Source organism: Solanum pennellii, chromosome 3, assembly GCF_001406875.1.
Source record: "Solanum pennellii chromosome 3, SPENNV200".
NCBI classification, from domain to species: Eukaryota; Viridiplantae; Streptophyta; class Magnoliopsida; order Solanales; family Solanaceae; genus Solanum; species Solanum pennellii.
The window spans coordinates 68,387,833-68,405,421 of NC_028639.1; the positions used below are offsets into that span (position 1 = coordinate 68,387,833).

A 17,589-nucleotide genomic window follows, 5' to 3' on the forward strand; every position below is an offset into this window, starting at 1 on the left:
TCAAGATCACATATCATTTTGGGAGCGCAAAAAGTTGCTACCTAAAAGAAACAAATCCAATTAGTCATGATAACATATGGCACCCTACAGCAATATTTAATTCATGAACTATATAATATAACAATAAGTATAATACTAATGAAGTATTAACACCTAGCAAATAGTTTTTAGTTTCACAAAAATTATATGTTTATAATTTATAATTATATCACGTGAAGATCATATATCATTTAATGGGGTCAAGGATCCACTTTCTAGTAATGAAATTGACATATATTACGCTAAAGAAGGAAAAGATATGGACCGTATGTTTATATCCCCAGAAGCACAAGTTGCAGCATATACAAAACAAGAAAGAACTTGGGGGAATCTTGATAAAGCATCACGCTCTTTATTAAATATCGTGATATAGTTGATAAAACAATGTATAAAGGAACAAAAGAATTGATTCATCCCCAAAAGACCCTGAAATCATGAGCTTATTAATTAATACATATATAAGGTAATGATTTATCAGTAGTTCTGACTGCTGTATAGATAAGCTAAATCTATTTGTTCAGTAAGGGGCGGGATGAGAATAAAAGGACTAAAGGGGACACAGGGACGTGGGTGTTGCTTTTCATGATTTAACAAGATAACCTCCCTCCTCACAGGGACCACATCCCTCTTGCAAATCCTCTGCCTTTTAATCACGTCTCTCATCTCATGCATGATTTATGAAGGACGAAACTTCATATGTTCTGTTCTTTTTTGTTTTATGAATGTAGATTGTCATTGTACTCATAATTGTTCATTTGTATATAACAAATAATTCTAAGTAGAAGACAATGTCCATCCACTTCTATGGCTGAAAAAATTGCATTTATCCCTATCTTAGAGAAACCCTGATAAATTCGTTATACAATAAGTACTGGAAGGGTCCCCAAGTTTGAGGTCGAGTGAGTGGGGGTCCTCCATCCCATATCTCTTTGATCATTTTCTTTAGCCTTTGTATATGTACAAATTAGGACAACAAGTATATATAGTAAAAGGTGTATTAAATTATTGGATGGTGGGCTATCTTTTTCATGCTAGGGAGTTTTATAATGCTGAGATGAGAGGAACTATTACGTCTGTGGGAGAAACAAGAAACTAATATGTCCCATCAATTATTTAGCGATTCCTATGTACACTTCAAGAAAAACCAACATGTATCAAGGAATTATTTTGTTTGCTTAATGCTAGGGCCTAGCCCCTAGGATCTCAGGCTTGCTTTGCCACAACGATTGCCCAGCCCAGCCCAAATGTTTCTCAAGGAAGAAAGGACCTCTTCTACCAATCAATTTGAGGAGCTCAACTGCTTTTTTCCCACTTTCTTTGTCCCTCTTTTGGAATAACAAAACAAAGAGTAAAGAAATTATGTAGAACTTGGTGATGCACAAAAAGTAGAATTACTAAGGCAGTGCTTTGTATGTGGCCAATGAAATGGAAGACTTTTTTAATTTTATTTTGGTGACAGATATAGGATTATACTAGCAGATGCCACTGCTCTTTTTAGTTTATGAGTGACAAAATAGGAAAATATCTGAATTGTTCTTCGTAAAGAACGTATATGATACTCCGCAAAACCTAACTTTAGTGGTGCGTGCTCAATCTTCCCTCATTAAACATTTTGAAAATAAGTCTATTTCTTCCAGCAATTCCCTTTTCCCACTTTGAAATCTTGAAGACTCCATACCACTAGATGGCTGAGTCGTTACTAGGCTAATGAGAAACTGACAAACTTTACCTACATAATCTGAAGCAGCTGCTACATTCCATGTCTTCTCCTCTGCCCCAGCATTTTGAAGTTTGTCTGTGTAGATACATTTTCTGCATTCCTGCAGGCAAACACAATAATAATGGAATTCCATTATTTCATTTTGGCAGTGTTCTCTTTTTTTTCTTCTTCTTTTTTGAAATCATGAGACCAGATCACAATAGGAACCAATGATCTTTCAAAGATAAAGTATCTATTACCTGGAATACTTGATTTAGAGCAGCAATTTGTTCATCATTCAGAAAACCATAATTAAGCAACTTCCTTAAGAGGAACACCAACTCAGCGCTCAAATTAGAATTTGTAATGTTTCTAGTAATGGCAAATATGCAAGATTCATCGAAGATTGAAGTCATCCATTGGAGAACTTTCTTTCTTCTCAGCAGTTCAACTGCAATAAGAATTGCAGGCTTGTGATGGATCATGAAAGATTTTGAAGCCAAAGATGGAGCTGCCAAGGATATCACTAATTCTTCTACTATAAACCGACACCAGTTGTTCCTTTGTATAGCTGATACTTCTGTGTCCACATCTTGCCACCCAATGAGCATAGACAAACAGAGGGAACAGTTCATTGCTACAGACATGTCACTTGAAAATAGTTGGCCTTCTAAAACAGCCATTATAGACGACAAATAATTAGTTCTGAATTCTAATGTGTCTGATTTTCTACTTCTCTCGTCTTCTATTCCGCTGAATAACTCCAGAAGGTATTGCGAGCTAAGTAACTTAATAGGAATAGATCCAAAATGCAATAACTTGCACAAATCGTGGCACTGTATACTAATATAAGGCCAGGGTTGTGGTATGTTGGTAGGATCCAGCAGATATTGGAAGTCCATAATCCCCGGTAAAATGGCATGTGCACTAGCAAAATAAGCTATTAGATTCAAAATTAAATACAAAATAAAAGAAAGCATAGAACCTATGTTAAAGGAACTGATACCTTCTCAAAGAGAAGAAAAGAAGTGAAAGCACAAAAACAAGAGCTTCTACAGATCTTGTTCCTTCGTCTTGTTCAACAAGTGAAGGTCCTTTGGAACAGGCATTGGCGATAGTGGTATTAACCAATGATAGCAAATGAGTACTAAGGATTATGGTTTTCGAAGCTTCAACCATCACTTGATTCACTGAGTGATGCAAAACCATAGAAAGACTGCCAATTGATACAAGAGTTCCTGGTGTCCATCCATCTGCAGCTACTGAGGGGATCAGGTAGTCGATAATCTGCAATTAAGGAAAAGTCTATTTACTACAGAGGAACTGGAAGCAAACAGTATTTAGAAGAGTGAGTACTATACTTTCACCACAATTGCAACCCAGGGTTCATCATCAGAGAGGAATTCAGAGTGTACTGCTTGAAGAATGCAGGATACTAGTTCAGAGATTGACATGAAAGTATCTGGGGATAAAGAATGACCAAACTTATAGTAAAGGTTCTTAATTGCAGTAGCTATCCCGTGCATGCAGAATTGATCTGAAGTACTAGGTGAGATTTCTATTATACGTTTTATGGTATTCACCACTGAAACAATGTCATACTCGGAATATTGTTCTCCAGCCTCTCCCAATAGAAACACCATGAGCATACCTAAAAAGTTATCCCCCAAAGCTACAAGTTCTGTCATAACATACACATCTATCTTCTGATTGGCTTCACCATGGATATTTATCTGGTTTATGGTGGAGCAATTGCATCTGCAAAATTTCAAAATCTGGGCAGACAACACGTTGCAGATTTTCTCTTGTTGGAACAACCATTTCAAAGATGTTACGTGGATTCTAGTAGATAGCAAATCCCAGCCCTTTTCCGCAAGTAGGTGGAACACAATCCTTTCAGCCTCTGGGCTGTAGGGGATTTGGTAGCTCACCTTGGCTAAACCTCTGTATAGTGCATAAAGATTTATAAATATTCCCATAAATATTCCCAAAACAGAAGCTCCATGCATGTTTTCGCTGCTGTTAAGTAGAATATATTGCTCCAATGAAGCTAACACAAGCTTATCATCTGCAATTCTGGAAAAGGGGTGAGATGATCAACTGAGGACTGATAACATAAGCAGGGAAAATGCAGAAAGAGTAAGATTAAGATCCCAGAAACTATTTACCGATCGTCATACAGTGAGCTGATGTACAGTAACAACAGAACTGCCAGTTGCCGAGAAGACAATTCAACATTTTGGGAGCTTTTATGGCCCAAAAGGAAAAGCAAATCTATAGGATCAGATGGAAGATGTGGAGCAGCATCGCTAATGCACCGCGCAGAATCAACCCCAAGAATGATATCTGTCATCACACTAAAGATAAGATAAACATTCCTTTTCATCTTTTCAGAAGGGAAAAGGCCTAAACATCCATATGCAAAACTGAACCAGGAAGATGTGAGCAGAACATTTGCAAATATTTTGGTTTCGGTTTCTGAATCTTGTAGCAATATGGAATAGAAATTTTCAAGTATTGCAGCTGGAATATCCTCATCTTCCATCTCATGAAGGGATTTCATAAACCACGGTAATATATGTGTTTTGCATACATCTATAATGCTTCTTCTAAGATCTGTGTTCATTGAGCTTGAGGAATTCATCCCAAAACTATATGAATATGCCTCTTTCAGTAGGTAAAGAGAGTTCAAAAGTTGACCCGGGTATTTGCCATAATTAATTAAAGAAGTTAAGATGCAATTTCTTGATGCATCCTGAATTGTTAGTGAGAAACTTGAAATCCCACAGGTAGATGAACATTTCATAAGTGCAACAAATATTGAACAGACCAGAGCTAATGTCTCTGGAAGCATGCCTATTTCTCCGTCAAGATTTTTCTTGAGCATTCCTGTCAATGAAAGGCTTATTTCTTCTACCTGAGACTTGGATACCACCCCTGGGCAGTTCTCCACAGAGTTCCAAATAAGCCTGAGTGTCTTAGTCTGTACAGGGTGGAAAGGAATTTCAGCAACATGATGCAGAACTGGAATCAGGGCCATGAACCCAATTGCAAGTCTCTGTCTAAATGCTTGCTCAGCAGTTGCTAAAATATCAAGAAGCTGAATACAAGATTTAATTGTTGGATCTTTGCATCCTGCAAACTAATGAGTTGCTTCATTAGTCATTATAGACAACATTAATTGCATAATCTGACCTAATATAATTAGAATGTTCTCTAGCTGATTGTCGTTAGAGAACTTAGATCTTGTCGAACCATATGGACAACAAACATTGTACCCATGGTAATTTGTTTATTGTAGAAACTGTAATTGCCAGAGAAGTGGTCGTTTCAAGATAGTTTAATTGTAAACGGAAAAACAAATAGAATAGAGTGCGACTGAAACGCCCTCTTTCATCTTTCATTTCTTCAACCAAAACTAATACGTATAAATCTAACTGCTCAGGCACTGGGTATAGCTGATATTCTTACCTGACAACCTCAGCACTTCAAACGCATAGTCTGCAATGTTCTCTTCAACAAATACTTGGATTTCATTTTCTAAGACATCTTTCCCCGACAGATAAAGATAAAGTAAATCTAGCGCTGCTATTTGAACTTGATTATCAGAAGAAAGCAGTGGGCCTTTGACTGCCTCTGCAAACAAGATAGCTAGAGGCCCATCTGATATCTGCTCATTTGTTTCCATCAAGTGGTCAACATCATAAGAACTCCTGCTCCTTGTGCCAATTATAGAAGTAGTTTGAAAGAATCCTCTTTGCATCATTACTGTTAAGAATGCTGCATAAACAAAGAGTATCACTGATTTGACAAATGCGAGAGATGAGATTATCTTGCAGAAACTCTAACATCAACAGCTGCTTATCTCCTTTACCTTATGGGAATGGTGGGGGAAGGGAGGGGAGAAGAGAGAGATTATCAGAGCTCTGGTGAAGAGTGCATAGAACTTTGCTAGTCAAGTCAGCAGCAAATAGACACGCAACTTTTTATCAGTCAGAGTATATCAGAGGTGTGAACAGATGTATGGAGCCTGTTTACCACAACATTAGGCTCAAGAGCCACAAAATCTCTACATTCAAATGATTTCTCAAGGAGAGATATGGCTATTCCTATAGTGCATTCTCGCTTTTTAGCAACCATACTTCTCTGGTATACTTGTCAAATATATCATAAATTAGTCAGCTATTATCACCATATACTCCTCTTATTTTGCAATAATCCAAGTATAAAATGGTTAACTGTCAAGATATTCGCTGGAAAATCAAATTCAGAGATGCAAATGCTCAAGAAGCAGAAACCGGTAATGTGAAAGAAGCTTACCTATACAGTTTAAGCGAACATCATCACTTTGAGCTTTCATGAGAACTGCCAGTGCTAAGTCTAGGAGCTTCGAGAAATGACCAAATAAACTAGGAGGATCTTCACCGTCTTGAGACCCATTGAGTAGGAATAATTTGTATAGAACAAACAGGATTTCCCCCTGAATATCTTCACTGTACTCAAGAAGGAATTGACCTTCAGGGCTTTGTTTAAGGCAAAATGAGATAGCCACTGTCTCAGTTTCAAGAGTCACCTGGACAATTGAAGGCCGCTGACGAGATTGAAAATGAGGGCATCCGTTTCTTCGAGACAATAGGAATGGTTTTTTTGGTAATCCAAGAGAAGACCTAAGCAGTGAAGCTTTTTTTTAAAAAAGGGTCAGATTACATGTATTAGAGGAAAACATATGTCACTGCAAATACAGAAATAAATATAGAAACTACAAATTCTCTGTGCAAATTGAAGGCTGAGTTATCTCATTAAAATCCAATGTGTATTTGACAGATATCAGGCCAATAATACCAAGACAGAACCACTAAGTGTAACTTCTTCCTATTTCTTGTTCATTATAGCTTCTCAATGAGAAAATCAATTACATACAGTGTACCATCTCCAAAATGGGCAATTTGTTCATAGACGTCAGCAGCAGACATGAACCGAATAGAATGTGAAGCTACTCTAAAAAAGTTGTGAATCATCATGAGGAAACATATAATTGGTGTCATTATAATGCAACTCAAATTTTTCACAAATTCAAAATCATTTACAGTTCCTCCCATCTTTTATTTGCTTATTTTGTAACATCGTATAAGTGTTTTCCACCACAAGTCGTCTTATGGACTTGAACACTGGCATTGAAACTTGAAATAACTACCTAAGCAGGTTTAAGCTTTCTACTCACTGCTCTGGATAAAACTAATATTTTCTCAGGAATCATTCTGACTGTGATTTTCCAATCAAATCTGCAACAGTGTCTGTGACTAAACTTAAGCTGTTAGTCAATGTCATTGACTCACTGAAGTTGCAAGCAGTTGCCAAATAACTGTGGAAAAGCTGCTATAAAAGCTATATTTGATTTTAGGAATTGAAGAGTGAGCAATATAGCTATAATGCTAAACCTGTTCTTAGTATAAATCTTAATAGGATCTTCAAGATCATTTTCAGTGCCGAAAGCTTTACTGATCACAGTCGGCTGTATGCCACCTCACAAAGTTGCACAATGCTGAAGGACACTGAGGAAATTAGAAAAATCAGATACTTAACTCAGTTCGACTTTTATTTCCTTATTAGTCCATTTTAGAGTGACACACTTCTATGCAAATTAATAAATCACTTGATTGTAGGAGTATATGTCGTATCATGTATGGCTATATCTATGTAGCTATACCTTTCTACAGCTCCATTCTAAATTACACCTCCATAAATTGGAAATTTAAGAGTTAATACAGAGGTAAAAGTTACCGAGTGGAGCTGTCTCTGACTCCAAGCTAAAGAGCCGCTGGAAAGGCGATCTGCTAGCCGAGCCACAAACTCTGCATGCACATCGCAGTCTGGAGCTTCACACAACTGCATAATCAAATCCATAGTTTGCTTGGCTATGGGTTCATCATAGAAGGAAGATAGAACACCGACGAGAGGCGAGATTAGGAAATGAGAGTGGAATGTGAAGAAGGTTTGGCGGAAACTCGGTTGGAAAAGCGCGATAGATAACTGAGAGAGAGCGTAGGACACGTGAACGGTCGGCGATCTCGGATTGGAAATGAGATTAGACAAGCAGAGCAGACAAATTGATCCGCCTTCATCAGTTGGGATAATCATAGTCGAGCTATGGCCTTGTGCGCATGTTAACGGTGGTTCCAGCGATGGCGACGGTGGTGAGTGGGGGAGTTGAGAAGTGGCGAAATACATATTTTGTTGCTGTAGTACTACTGTGTGCGTGAGTGAAGAGACTGGCTAGTGCGATGGAGAAGGTGTGGGATGAATAGCAAAGCGGGAGAAAAAATCTTTGACGCCTTTTGCTTTCAAATTCCAAATATATAAAAAAATAAAATAAAACTAATTATTAAAGTTATGTCAAACTTATAAAATTTCTCTTTAATGTTGTAGTCTTAAACTGTCACGTGAAAAATTAAAATATTACAAAAAAAAAAATTTTTTTAAACAGATTAAAAGAAAAATAAATCGGTCTTTTTTAAATAGAGAAAAGAAGAAAAAGAATAAACACAAGAAACATGAATTCATTCACTAATCGTACACTTATAGAAAATAGATACACTCCCCCTAAATTTTATTTGTAACACCTTTAATTCAAGAAGATGGAAAATTACAGCTTTCTAATATCTGATGTCAGAATTAACGGAAGTCATTGACGGACCGTGTGTCAGATCCCAGATCGTAGGTAGGATCCCGTGGTTCAGTCTCAGACTTTTAGGAAAAAATTAGGATGTAAAGATGACACCTACAATCATGGTCCACGGTCCATTGATTGACCCATGAACCGTAGATTAGTTTCGTCGTTGGAGTCCAAAGTTTGATGGTCTCTGATCCCACCCACGGTCGGCTAGTACAGTCCGTGGGTGGACCTATGGACTGTAGGTTTGGCCATAGGTGAGAGTCAACATTTATATTAGAGAAAAATGGATATTGGGTCAACTTCAGACGCTCAATATTTTAGCACTAAATGAATTAGGTGACCCATGACATATCAAATTAAAGATAATATAATCATCTTTTCGATGTCACCGAGGTTGCTAATCCAAGCTCAAAGCAAAAAGTTATGCTCATTTTAATGAAGCCTTGTTGGGCAGACCATGACCACAAAGTAATTCAAACGAGGTTTTGTCAATCCTTCGTGGATGACCTTCGTCGTTTTTGAGGTCAAACTTTTTCATTTTTATTTTGTATGTGTGTGTTTGAATTTTTATTTAATTTTTCATCAATTTACGAGTGATATATAGGGGAATGAAGAGGAGACTAAGTAAAAGTTATCTCATGTATGTGGTGCTTTCTTTTTTTGTAAATAAGTTTTCTAAAAAATCTGACGTCCAAAGATACTCGTCCTGTGATGATAAATAGAATTTGAAAATAATGCAATATTAATTCGGTCATAGGCACTCCAACAAGCTCCAATAGCTATCAATGGACGTGTTTGAATTAACTTCGGAAAGCAAAGTCCTTTCATTTTATAAAGATTTTAATAGGTTCGTAATGGATTAAAATGACTTTTTTTTTTCGAGTGAACCGCAAATTTAGGTGTCTATTTTTTTTTTTAAAAAGTTTGGGGGCTTTTATGTAGTGAGTTGAATTTTTTCTTTTTAACAGCCCATCTTGCCAGAATAAAAATTAATAAAAACAATGAGAAAATAAGAAGTTTAAAATAAATAAATTAGTAGTTAATAGTAGGGTTAGAGAAGGGGAAAATTCGAGTTGCTCGCTTCACATTTTAGTACTAAACTGGAACCGGCTTCTCAGTAGGTGTTCAAACCGGTGATTTCCTCAGCCGTCTATGTAAGTCTTTCATGTTGTTATACTTCATATTTATACAGTGGGCAATTGTATACCTCCATCACAATCTCCATCCTGCATCCTCTTTGTTCGATGAAATTCCTCTATGGAGGAGATCGCTTCGTTTTATTTTTTACAATTTTGTTTAGTTTTGTTCTAATATATAATGACTATATGTTTTTAGCAATCTAGTCTCAGTCATGCTGGCTGCTAGACTTTTCGGGAGGACATTCTTGGCGGCGGCCAAATCAGAGAGTTCAGCCGCTCCAGCTGCTGCTAGAACCCTTAATCCACTTGAGCAGTTTTTTGAAGTAGATAGAACCCCGGAGGATGATAAGCCTGTCGTCTATGGTAATATCCCTTTCATATTCTCTATTGAATCTTAAAGAACGACAAAAGTCTCACATCGATTAATGAGATGGGTGAGCTCCTTATAAGGCTTGGGTAATCCTCCAGCCTTTGAGCTAGCTTTTGGGGTGTGAGTTAGGTCTAAGACTTAATTTAACATGGTATCAGAGCAGGACCCGTCTCACCTGATGTTGGTATTCCCAAAATCAAAATTGACCATGCACCAGATGCTAAGCACTGGGTGTGAGCTGAGATGTTAAAGAATGACAAAAGTCCCATATCGATGGTTTGAGAAGGGTGGACTCCTTATAAGGCTTGGAAAATACTCCTCCATTTGAGCTAGCTTTTGAGGTGTGAGTTAAGCCTAAGAACTAATTTAACAGAATCTACTTTATTGTCGGCATAATTGGCTATACTTCTTTTTAAATGATCTCTACTGCTTGTGTTTTCTATAACATGTATGTCCAAAGTACATTTCATTGGTCTTTAAAGGGTTACTTATTGTGCTGGTATGCAAAGAAGTTTAGTATAGCAAATGACTGGCTACCCTCATACTAGCCCTAGTTCCGTCTAATTTGATCTTTTTATCATATTTAAGTGACATATGTTTAGGTAGTTCTTGGACAAGGGCAAGCAGCTGCAAAAATATAGTAATTGTTCGACAAGTTCTAAAAGCTAAAACTTATGCAATGTACTGGAAGATATTCTGCAATGTTTGGTTCTTGTCACTGATAGATAATCAATGAATACAAACTTCTTGGTTAAAATCCACAAAAATGACATCTTCCAATGGACTATTTTATGTAAATTGAAACCAGGTATCACGGATACTACTCTTAGATGTTCAATTATCCAATCTAGACCGAAAATTGAGAACCTAGTTGCAAATATTGAAGATCATAGCTTATTGGAAGTTTCATTTTACTCTAAATAAAAGGTTCTCGCACGGTGGCTTAAGTTGTGTAACAGCTCAAAAGTCTATCATGACTGCTGTGTCATTTCAATTCCATGTTACGCCAAAAACAGTAAAAATTACATTTCTACTTATCCTTGATGTTAAATACAGTTTCTGTTTTACTGTTTAAAAAAATTGCACTTCTTTCCTTCCAAATGATCCACCATGTGGCTGTAGGAAGTGAGTTCCGTGTCTACATCTTTGCCTCCCCTAGCCTGTGTATGTGCCAACATTGCATTAATTCGTTAGTTATCCTTTGCACTTTCCAGTTAACCCCCATTATATTCAGAATAAAGTCTGAGATCTGTTTTGTTTAATTGCAATATATGAAGAGGTAGTTCACATCCTCACTTTATTTCTCACACAGAGAATATCCACTGCAGATATTTACCCCTCCTGAAAGTTTTCTTGAGTTAAACATGCTCCTTGGACCACCAAACAAGCACTCTACCTTCAAAGGGGTTGAAAAAGTTTCCATTCTATTGTTGTGTGGTTTTACATCATTATGGCAAGCTCCTCAGATTCCTCTACTATTGCCTCAATAAGTTCTTCATCATTCTCAACTTGTAGTTAGGGATTTTATTTCAAGTGTATCTGTTGGGTTTCTGGTATTGCCTCTTCATTTCTATAAATGCTTTGGCTGCTGCTTTGGTATATTTGGTTCATGTTGGATAGTAAAACAGTAAAATTACTATTGGCTATCCATAGGTATTACCTAGTGGTAAATGAAGTTAGAATCAAGACTGTTAGACCAAAGTTTGATTTGGGCAGGGTCACCTTCATCCTGGGGAAGGATACAAGTATCCACGGATTCAAGGTGCATACAAGTTGGTGTGGACACCAATTGTTATCAGGGAAAAATACCCCTTAGGTGAAGTTTCACCCTGTTGAGCTTCTGGCAGCTCAGAAACTATTACATATTTGATTTAGTTGAAGCCTGGAATGTTAAATGTGATATATTTTAAACAATACTAAGATCAAAAGTAGGATATAAAAATGATTAGGGAGAGAAAAACACTACTCCCCTTTATCATGTTATGTGACACTTCCTTTTTTAGTTTGTCCCAAGAGACAGGCTCTTTTCTCTTAAATCCAACTGTTTGATCTTGTTATATAGCTGGTTTAAACAGGCCCCTGTAACCACTGTTGAACTCTTTTTGGATTACGTCGGCTCTTTAGTGATTTAGTAAATACTTGTACAGAAGCAGAGCCCTTCAGTTGCTGTAATTTTTTGCTTTGCCTCTCCGTGATGCCTTCTAATGAAATCTCCTTACTTCATTTTTTAAAAAAAGACTCTTCTCTCTTTTTTGAATTTCATAATCTAGCATTTCCATTTGACTTTAATGACATGAGTTGTTGGGACCTACTTGATGTAAAAGTTCATTCTTTCATTGGGAGATAGAAAGTAAAAAACATGTGTAACTCTAACCATCAAAAGGATAATTTTGTTATTTTCGGCATATGTTTGGCTTACATGTCAAAAGTCTTCTTAAATTTCTTAAATTTCGTGCTCGTCAAAACACCTTCATTTAAATAGAACAAAGGGAGTGTTCTATTGCATAATTTTTAAAAAGCTATAAACTAAGTACCAAAGTTGTTCTGGGAATGATATGCTTTGGTTATCGACAAAGTCTTCCAAAGGTGACAAGCTTTTCATACTAGTTGTCACCATATACTACAATACTATTGAATAGCCTGGCTTAGGGCTAAGATAACTCAAGTGGGAGAGTTGTGTTATGGGGTGATCTTATTTCACGGTTCAGTGAGTACTTTTTTTCTAATTATGTAGACCATGATTGAAATGCCATAAAACTTTCAAATTCCTTTTTAGTTTTTTGTTTCCTTGACAACAAACACCTTCCCCTTTGTTAGAAACGAAAATTTTAATATAAATTGGATGTGACTGAATAGTACCTAGAGGCAAAATCATTCCCTTGCGATAATTTATTGTGCAGAGTCAAACATTCAAAGATTGATCTTTTCTTTAAAGAGAAATACAATTGGATTGGCCTTGGACCTTAGGAGAGGCTGCCTTCTCAAGGCATTGCTGACATTTAGTTGTCCTTGAGCATTGGCTTAGTTTGGGGATCTTTTATTTTGTTGAAATGTCTTTTAAAACCCTCTCAAACCACGTTTGCACTAGTCAAAGTGGTAGGACCCCAACACTTCGAAGGGATACTTCGGCTAGGAAACTTCTATTGGGACTCATCTTGATTACCAATTTGAATCTACTGATGGATACTCATAATGTACACAATATCTACTATTTTTGTATTTCAATATAGAATGGCCATTCAATTTTCTTCTCGTTTGTAATTTCTATAATGTTTCAATAAAATTTCTCGAGTTCTAATTTGTAATTTCACAGGAAGCGCAGTAGTTCATAAACTACTACATAAGTATGAAACTGATTCTTTCACTTTAAACGTGTAAGCAATGAGATTAAGGATGTTATGATTGAATGAAGGTGAATTATTTGGTTAAGCAACATACATGGAAGTATCCTTTGAATACCGTGTGAAAAGACATTATTGTGAATCCTGTCATATTTTTTTTCAGATTGTATCACTAGCTCTTTTTTCTTTTCTTTTCTTCCACCTCTTGTTTTTTATTTGTTTTTTGTTTTTTCTTGGAAAATGTCCCTCTACATGAACCTCTATAGCTCAATTCTCTATCAAGATTGGGGATGTTTCATTGCCTTAATCATCACTGCAATTTGTTTTATTAACATATACCACTGAAAGCTGTTTCACGAGTAGAGTATTTGGTTATTATGAATTTGTGTGCTGCTTATTATTTAGTTTGTGTTCTATGTTGGGAACATATAAGCCAAATTGCTCCGATTAAAAAGAAGTCTAGCCAAATGGACCGCCTCACTGTAGATGAGAGGTCTATGCTCTAACTTCTTTGTGGTTTCTGTGCCCTTCGTGGCTCAAATGCTTGAAGGCCTTCTAGTTAAACACACACTAGAGATTGAAGTTCTCTTACCTTGAATGGCAGGCTGGTTCTTTCGTATGCTTGTACCATTTTTTTATATCTCTCTGATTGGATGAACTCTGACATTTTAAAAACATTACTAGGTCGAGGTTGGAAGGCTTCTGAATTGCGTCTGAAGTCCTGGGATGATCTTCAGAAGTTATGGTATGTTCTTCTGAAGGAGAAGAACATGTTGATGACTCAACGTCAGATGCTCAATGCTCAGAACCTGCGTTTTCCTAATCCAGAGCGTATTTCCAAGGTAAAGTTAGTTTCTTTTGAAGCTCCTAATCAAGCAATTAGTTACCTCTATTTTGACATGTTTCAATTAGATTCTCCTCCTGGATCTGAAGTAAAACTCCAAACTAACCTAAAAATATTAGTGTCATCTTAAAATGGATTTTCTTGTTAAGATTATACTCGAATTGCCACATAGAAGTAGAATGTGTTTTTTTTAATTGGTTAAGTTGTTTTCCTCCCATCTCCCAAAATGAGTAACCAGGAGAAAAGCAAGAGTTATAAATAACCTATTAAAACTACAATTTGATCTATATCCTCTATATAAAGCTGTTTACACCGAAAAACTGAAGAAAATAGACTGTGTTATGCAGCATAGATTGAAGGTTTTTTCTTGATTTCTAGAACATAAGATGTGCCCAGTGCCCGCAGTTGTTTGTGTTATGCACTTTTGGGGGCAATTCTAGGTGGCACTTTTCTTTAATCCACTATCCTCGGTAAACATATGTAGTCCTCTAGCTACAGAATGTATCCAGTGCAAGACTTACAAACAACCCATTAAACCTACAATTTGATCTATATCCTCTATATAAAGTTGTTTACACCGAAAAACTAAAAAAAGTAGACTGTGTTATGCAGCATAGATTGAAGGTGTTTTCTTGATTTCCAGACGTAAGATGTGCCCAGTGCCCACAGTTAATTGTCTTATGCACTTTTGAAGGAAATTCTAGGTGACACTTTTCTTTGATCCACAATGCTCGGTAAACATATGTAGTCCTCTAGCTACAGAAAGTATCCAGTGTAAACATATCAGAAATCACTTTTCAGAAAAGCCTAAGTTTTTGGTGACAATCTGTTCAGTAAATTTCTTGGTGGTTTGAATCTTGAGAAATGGGAGGAATACATTTTATGCTACATGATGTCCTATGGAACAGGTGTAAGATATTACTCCGTCTGGTCTATTTTACTTCTCATGTTTGCCTTTTGCACTCCACTTTAAAAAACATTAACCAAAAGGATAATTTGACTATATTGTCCTTATTTTATTCTTTGATCTCACTTTAATGCTACTCTTACTTTCACTACATTAATCCCTCTCCACATTTACTAGAATACAAGGGTGAAAGTGGAAACAAATAATCAATTTTATCGTGATTTTTAAAATGGCAAATAAAATGGATCGAAGGAGTTTGGAAATACCAAACCTCTATCTTGCAGAGAAATTACAGAAAAATATGGTGGTTCGAGAAAAATCATAGTTAACTTTAACGAAGTACGGAAGCATGGTGTAGATCTTTTAACAGTTCGAAATTTCCGTAACATTAGATAATTCACATTTCAAATTTCAGTTGTTTCAACCATGAAGAATCCAACCAGACCATGCATTAAATTTAGGTGATGCTTGAATTATAATATAGAACATAAGCAACTTGAAGCGTTGGGGATTATGTTGCCCGGACCTTCAAAAATGATGCTGGACCTGTGTCTGATTCTTCAAAAATACATTACTTTTGGATAATTCGACACACACCCATCGACATTTTTGGAGAGTCTGAGGCTCCGAGCAACCAAATCGTTTTCAATACTGTGTCTGTTTAGTTTATGAAGAATAAAATGGTAAAGATGCATGAATTAACGGAATACTTAAAACACATCCCCATCTAATGGAAGTCTACCAAGTACAGCTAGTCATATTCATTATATCAAATCACTATGTTTTCCTCCTATATTTGATAAGCAATTAAGCCCATTTATGTATTATGCATTTATTGTTTAGTACTCGTGAACAAAATTTGATCTTAAGTTTTGGTTGTGTTGATGTATATTTCATCAATAGGCTATTGAAAATTCTGCATGTGGTATGTGAACCCTTGAGGCACTAAGCCATTAAAATTTCTGATGATGCATCTCTTGCATTAGCATCTTCCTAACAAATGATTGATATTCAGGTAAGGAAGTCGATGTGCCGAATCAAGCATGTTCTTACTGAGAGAGCCATTGATGAAGCAGATCCAAGGAGGTCAACTGAGATGAAGAGGATGATAAATGCTCTATAATTTTCACTCATCGGTAGTAGTGTTTATATGCCCTTATAATGAGTATTTGGATTTACCTCCTCGTCTATTAGCTCCACATGTAGGAAACTTACTTTTCTTGTGTGTTGTGGTCATGAAATGGCAAATTTTATCTATCTACACAACATTCCTGACATCCATGATGTCAAACAAACTCAATGAACTAGTTTATTACGATGTAATGGAGATGGCAAATCTGTTTAAAAGATTTGCTCGTGCTGAAAATAAAAACCAAACTCAGTGTTTATGCACTCGTGTTGGTCGATTGTTACTACATGCTTGTGAAATGCTGCTGTTCGCAGCTTATTTAGTTTGGTAAGATGCTAGTGAAAAAGTTATTGCTGTAATAATTAAAGGGTGTGCAGTGGAACACACACTTCATTCAATAGCACATCCCATGTTGCTTGTGGTGAATTTTTTTGCATTTACTCCTTCAGCAGCTCCACAGCTTTCTCTGGTGTATTCACATTTTATCAATAATCAGTATGAAATATATGCAGTACATAGTCTTCTACCGTCGCTTTCATTGTAAGCGCCTACAAATGGGACATATGAAGGGAAAAAGTATGAAGAAGACAGACAAGAAAGTTATTTTCATTTTCGTTTAACCTCTCTCTTGGCACGTAATATGCTGATTTGAATAGATATCGATGAATAAAGTAAGCAAATCAATATATATTAGTCAACTAAATAGCGTACTAATTTGAATTTTCCGCCATATTGTATAGTAAAAAATACGATTTGGTTGGTAGCGCTGTAGGAAAATTTGTTGTTTCGTGCTAGAATAACTCTTAATTATAAATCTAATTTTTCACTGTTTAATACAATAGTTATGTCAACCAAATCTAGCAAGTCTTTAAACGTGTCATTATAGTGCCTAATCACCTAAGTTGTATACTATAGTAATAATCAAGATCTAGGGACCTCTTAATCTATCCTAGCTTGGGTCTTATCTAATAGACCATCATCTATATTTATAGTTATCGTTTGGTTGGAACCTCGGATAACTTTATTTTATTACTATGTTATAAATGGTGGGATAAATAATAATTCAAAGACTACCTAATACCTCCAGCCAAACACAATATGAAATAATATTACACTTTATTTTATGTTTGTTAATACCTTATACTTCATACTAAACCACTCTTTAATATTTTTCCCTAAACAATATTGAGATTAGTGAAGTGAATTAATTTACTAGCTAAAGCACTTATTGATGATTAATGACGGTGAATTTAAGGAGTATGTTGGAAGATAGGTAAAGCTGCCAAATTTGAGAGAGTCTTTTGCATTGAACCTAACAATCCTTCCTCCTATTAATATTCACCGTTTACCATTACAGATTTATTTATTTTTTCTAAAGAAATAATTTATGAGTATTTATGTTTTCTTAAATATAAAAGAAAATAGTGGGTGACTTTCTTTATGCTAGT

General features: G+C 36.0%; 2 protein-coding genes across 2 annotated transcripts; one reads left to right on the forward strand and one right to left on the reverse strand.

Moving 5' to 3' along the window:
• Positions 1-371: 371 nt before the first annotated feature.
• On the reverse strand, positions 372-8,054 carry LOC107012872 (protein PRD1). Its single transcript, XM_015212832.2, has 9 exons — positions 7,520-8,054; positions 6,312-6,418; positions 6,059-6,231; positions 5,210-5,518; positions 3,907-4,873; positions 3,100-3,814; positions 2,745-3,025; positions 1,999-2,665; positions 372-1,859 (listed from the first exon to the last, which is right to left on the reverse strand). The coding sequence occupies exons 1-9, from the start codon at positions 7,964-7,966 to the stop codon at positions 1,629-1,631; spliced, it is 3,897 nt and encodes a 1,298-aa protein (XP_015068318.1). The 5' UTR covers positions 7,967-8,054; the 3' UTR covers positions 372-1,628.
• A 1,356-nt stretch (positions 8,055-9,410) lies between these two features.
• Positions 9,411-16,427, forward strand: LOC107012077 (39S ribosomal protein L47, mitochondrial). Its single transcript, XM_015211803.2, has 4 exons — positions 9,411-9,565; positions 9,747-9,913; positions 13,946-14,103; positions 16,028-16,427. Exons 2-4 carry the CDS (start codon positions 9,763-9,765, stop codon positions 16,133-16,135), a joined length of 417 nt encoding a protein of 138 aa, XP_015067289.1. The 5' UTR covers positions 9,411-9,565; positions 9,747-9,762; the 3' UTR covers positions 16,136-16,427.
• The last annotated feature ends 1,162 nt before the right edge of the window (positions 16,428-17,589 follow it).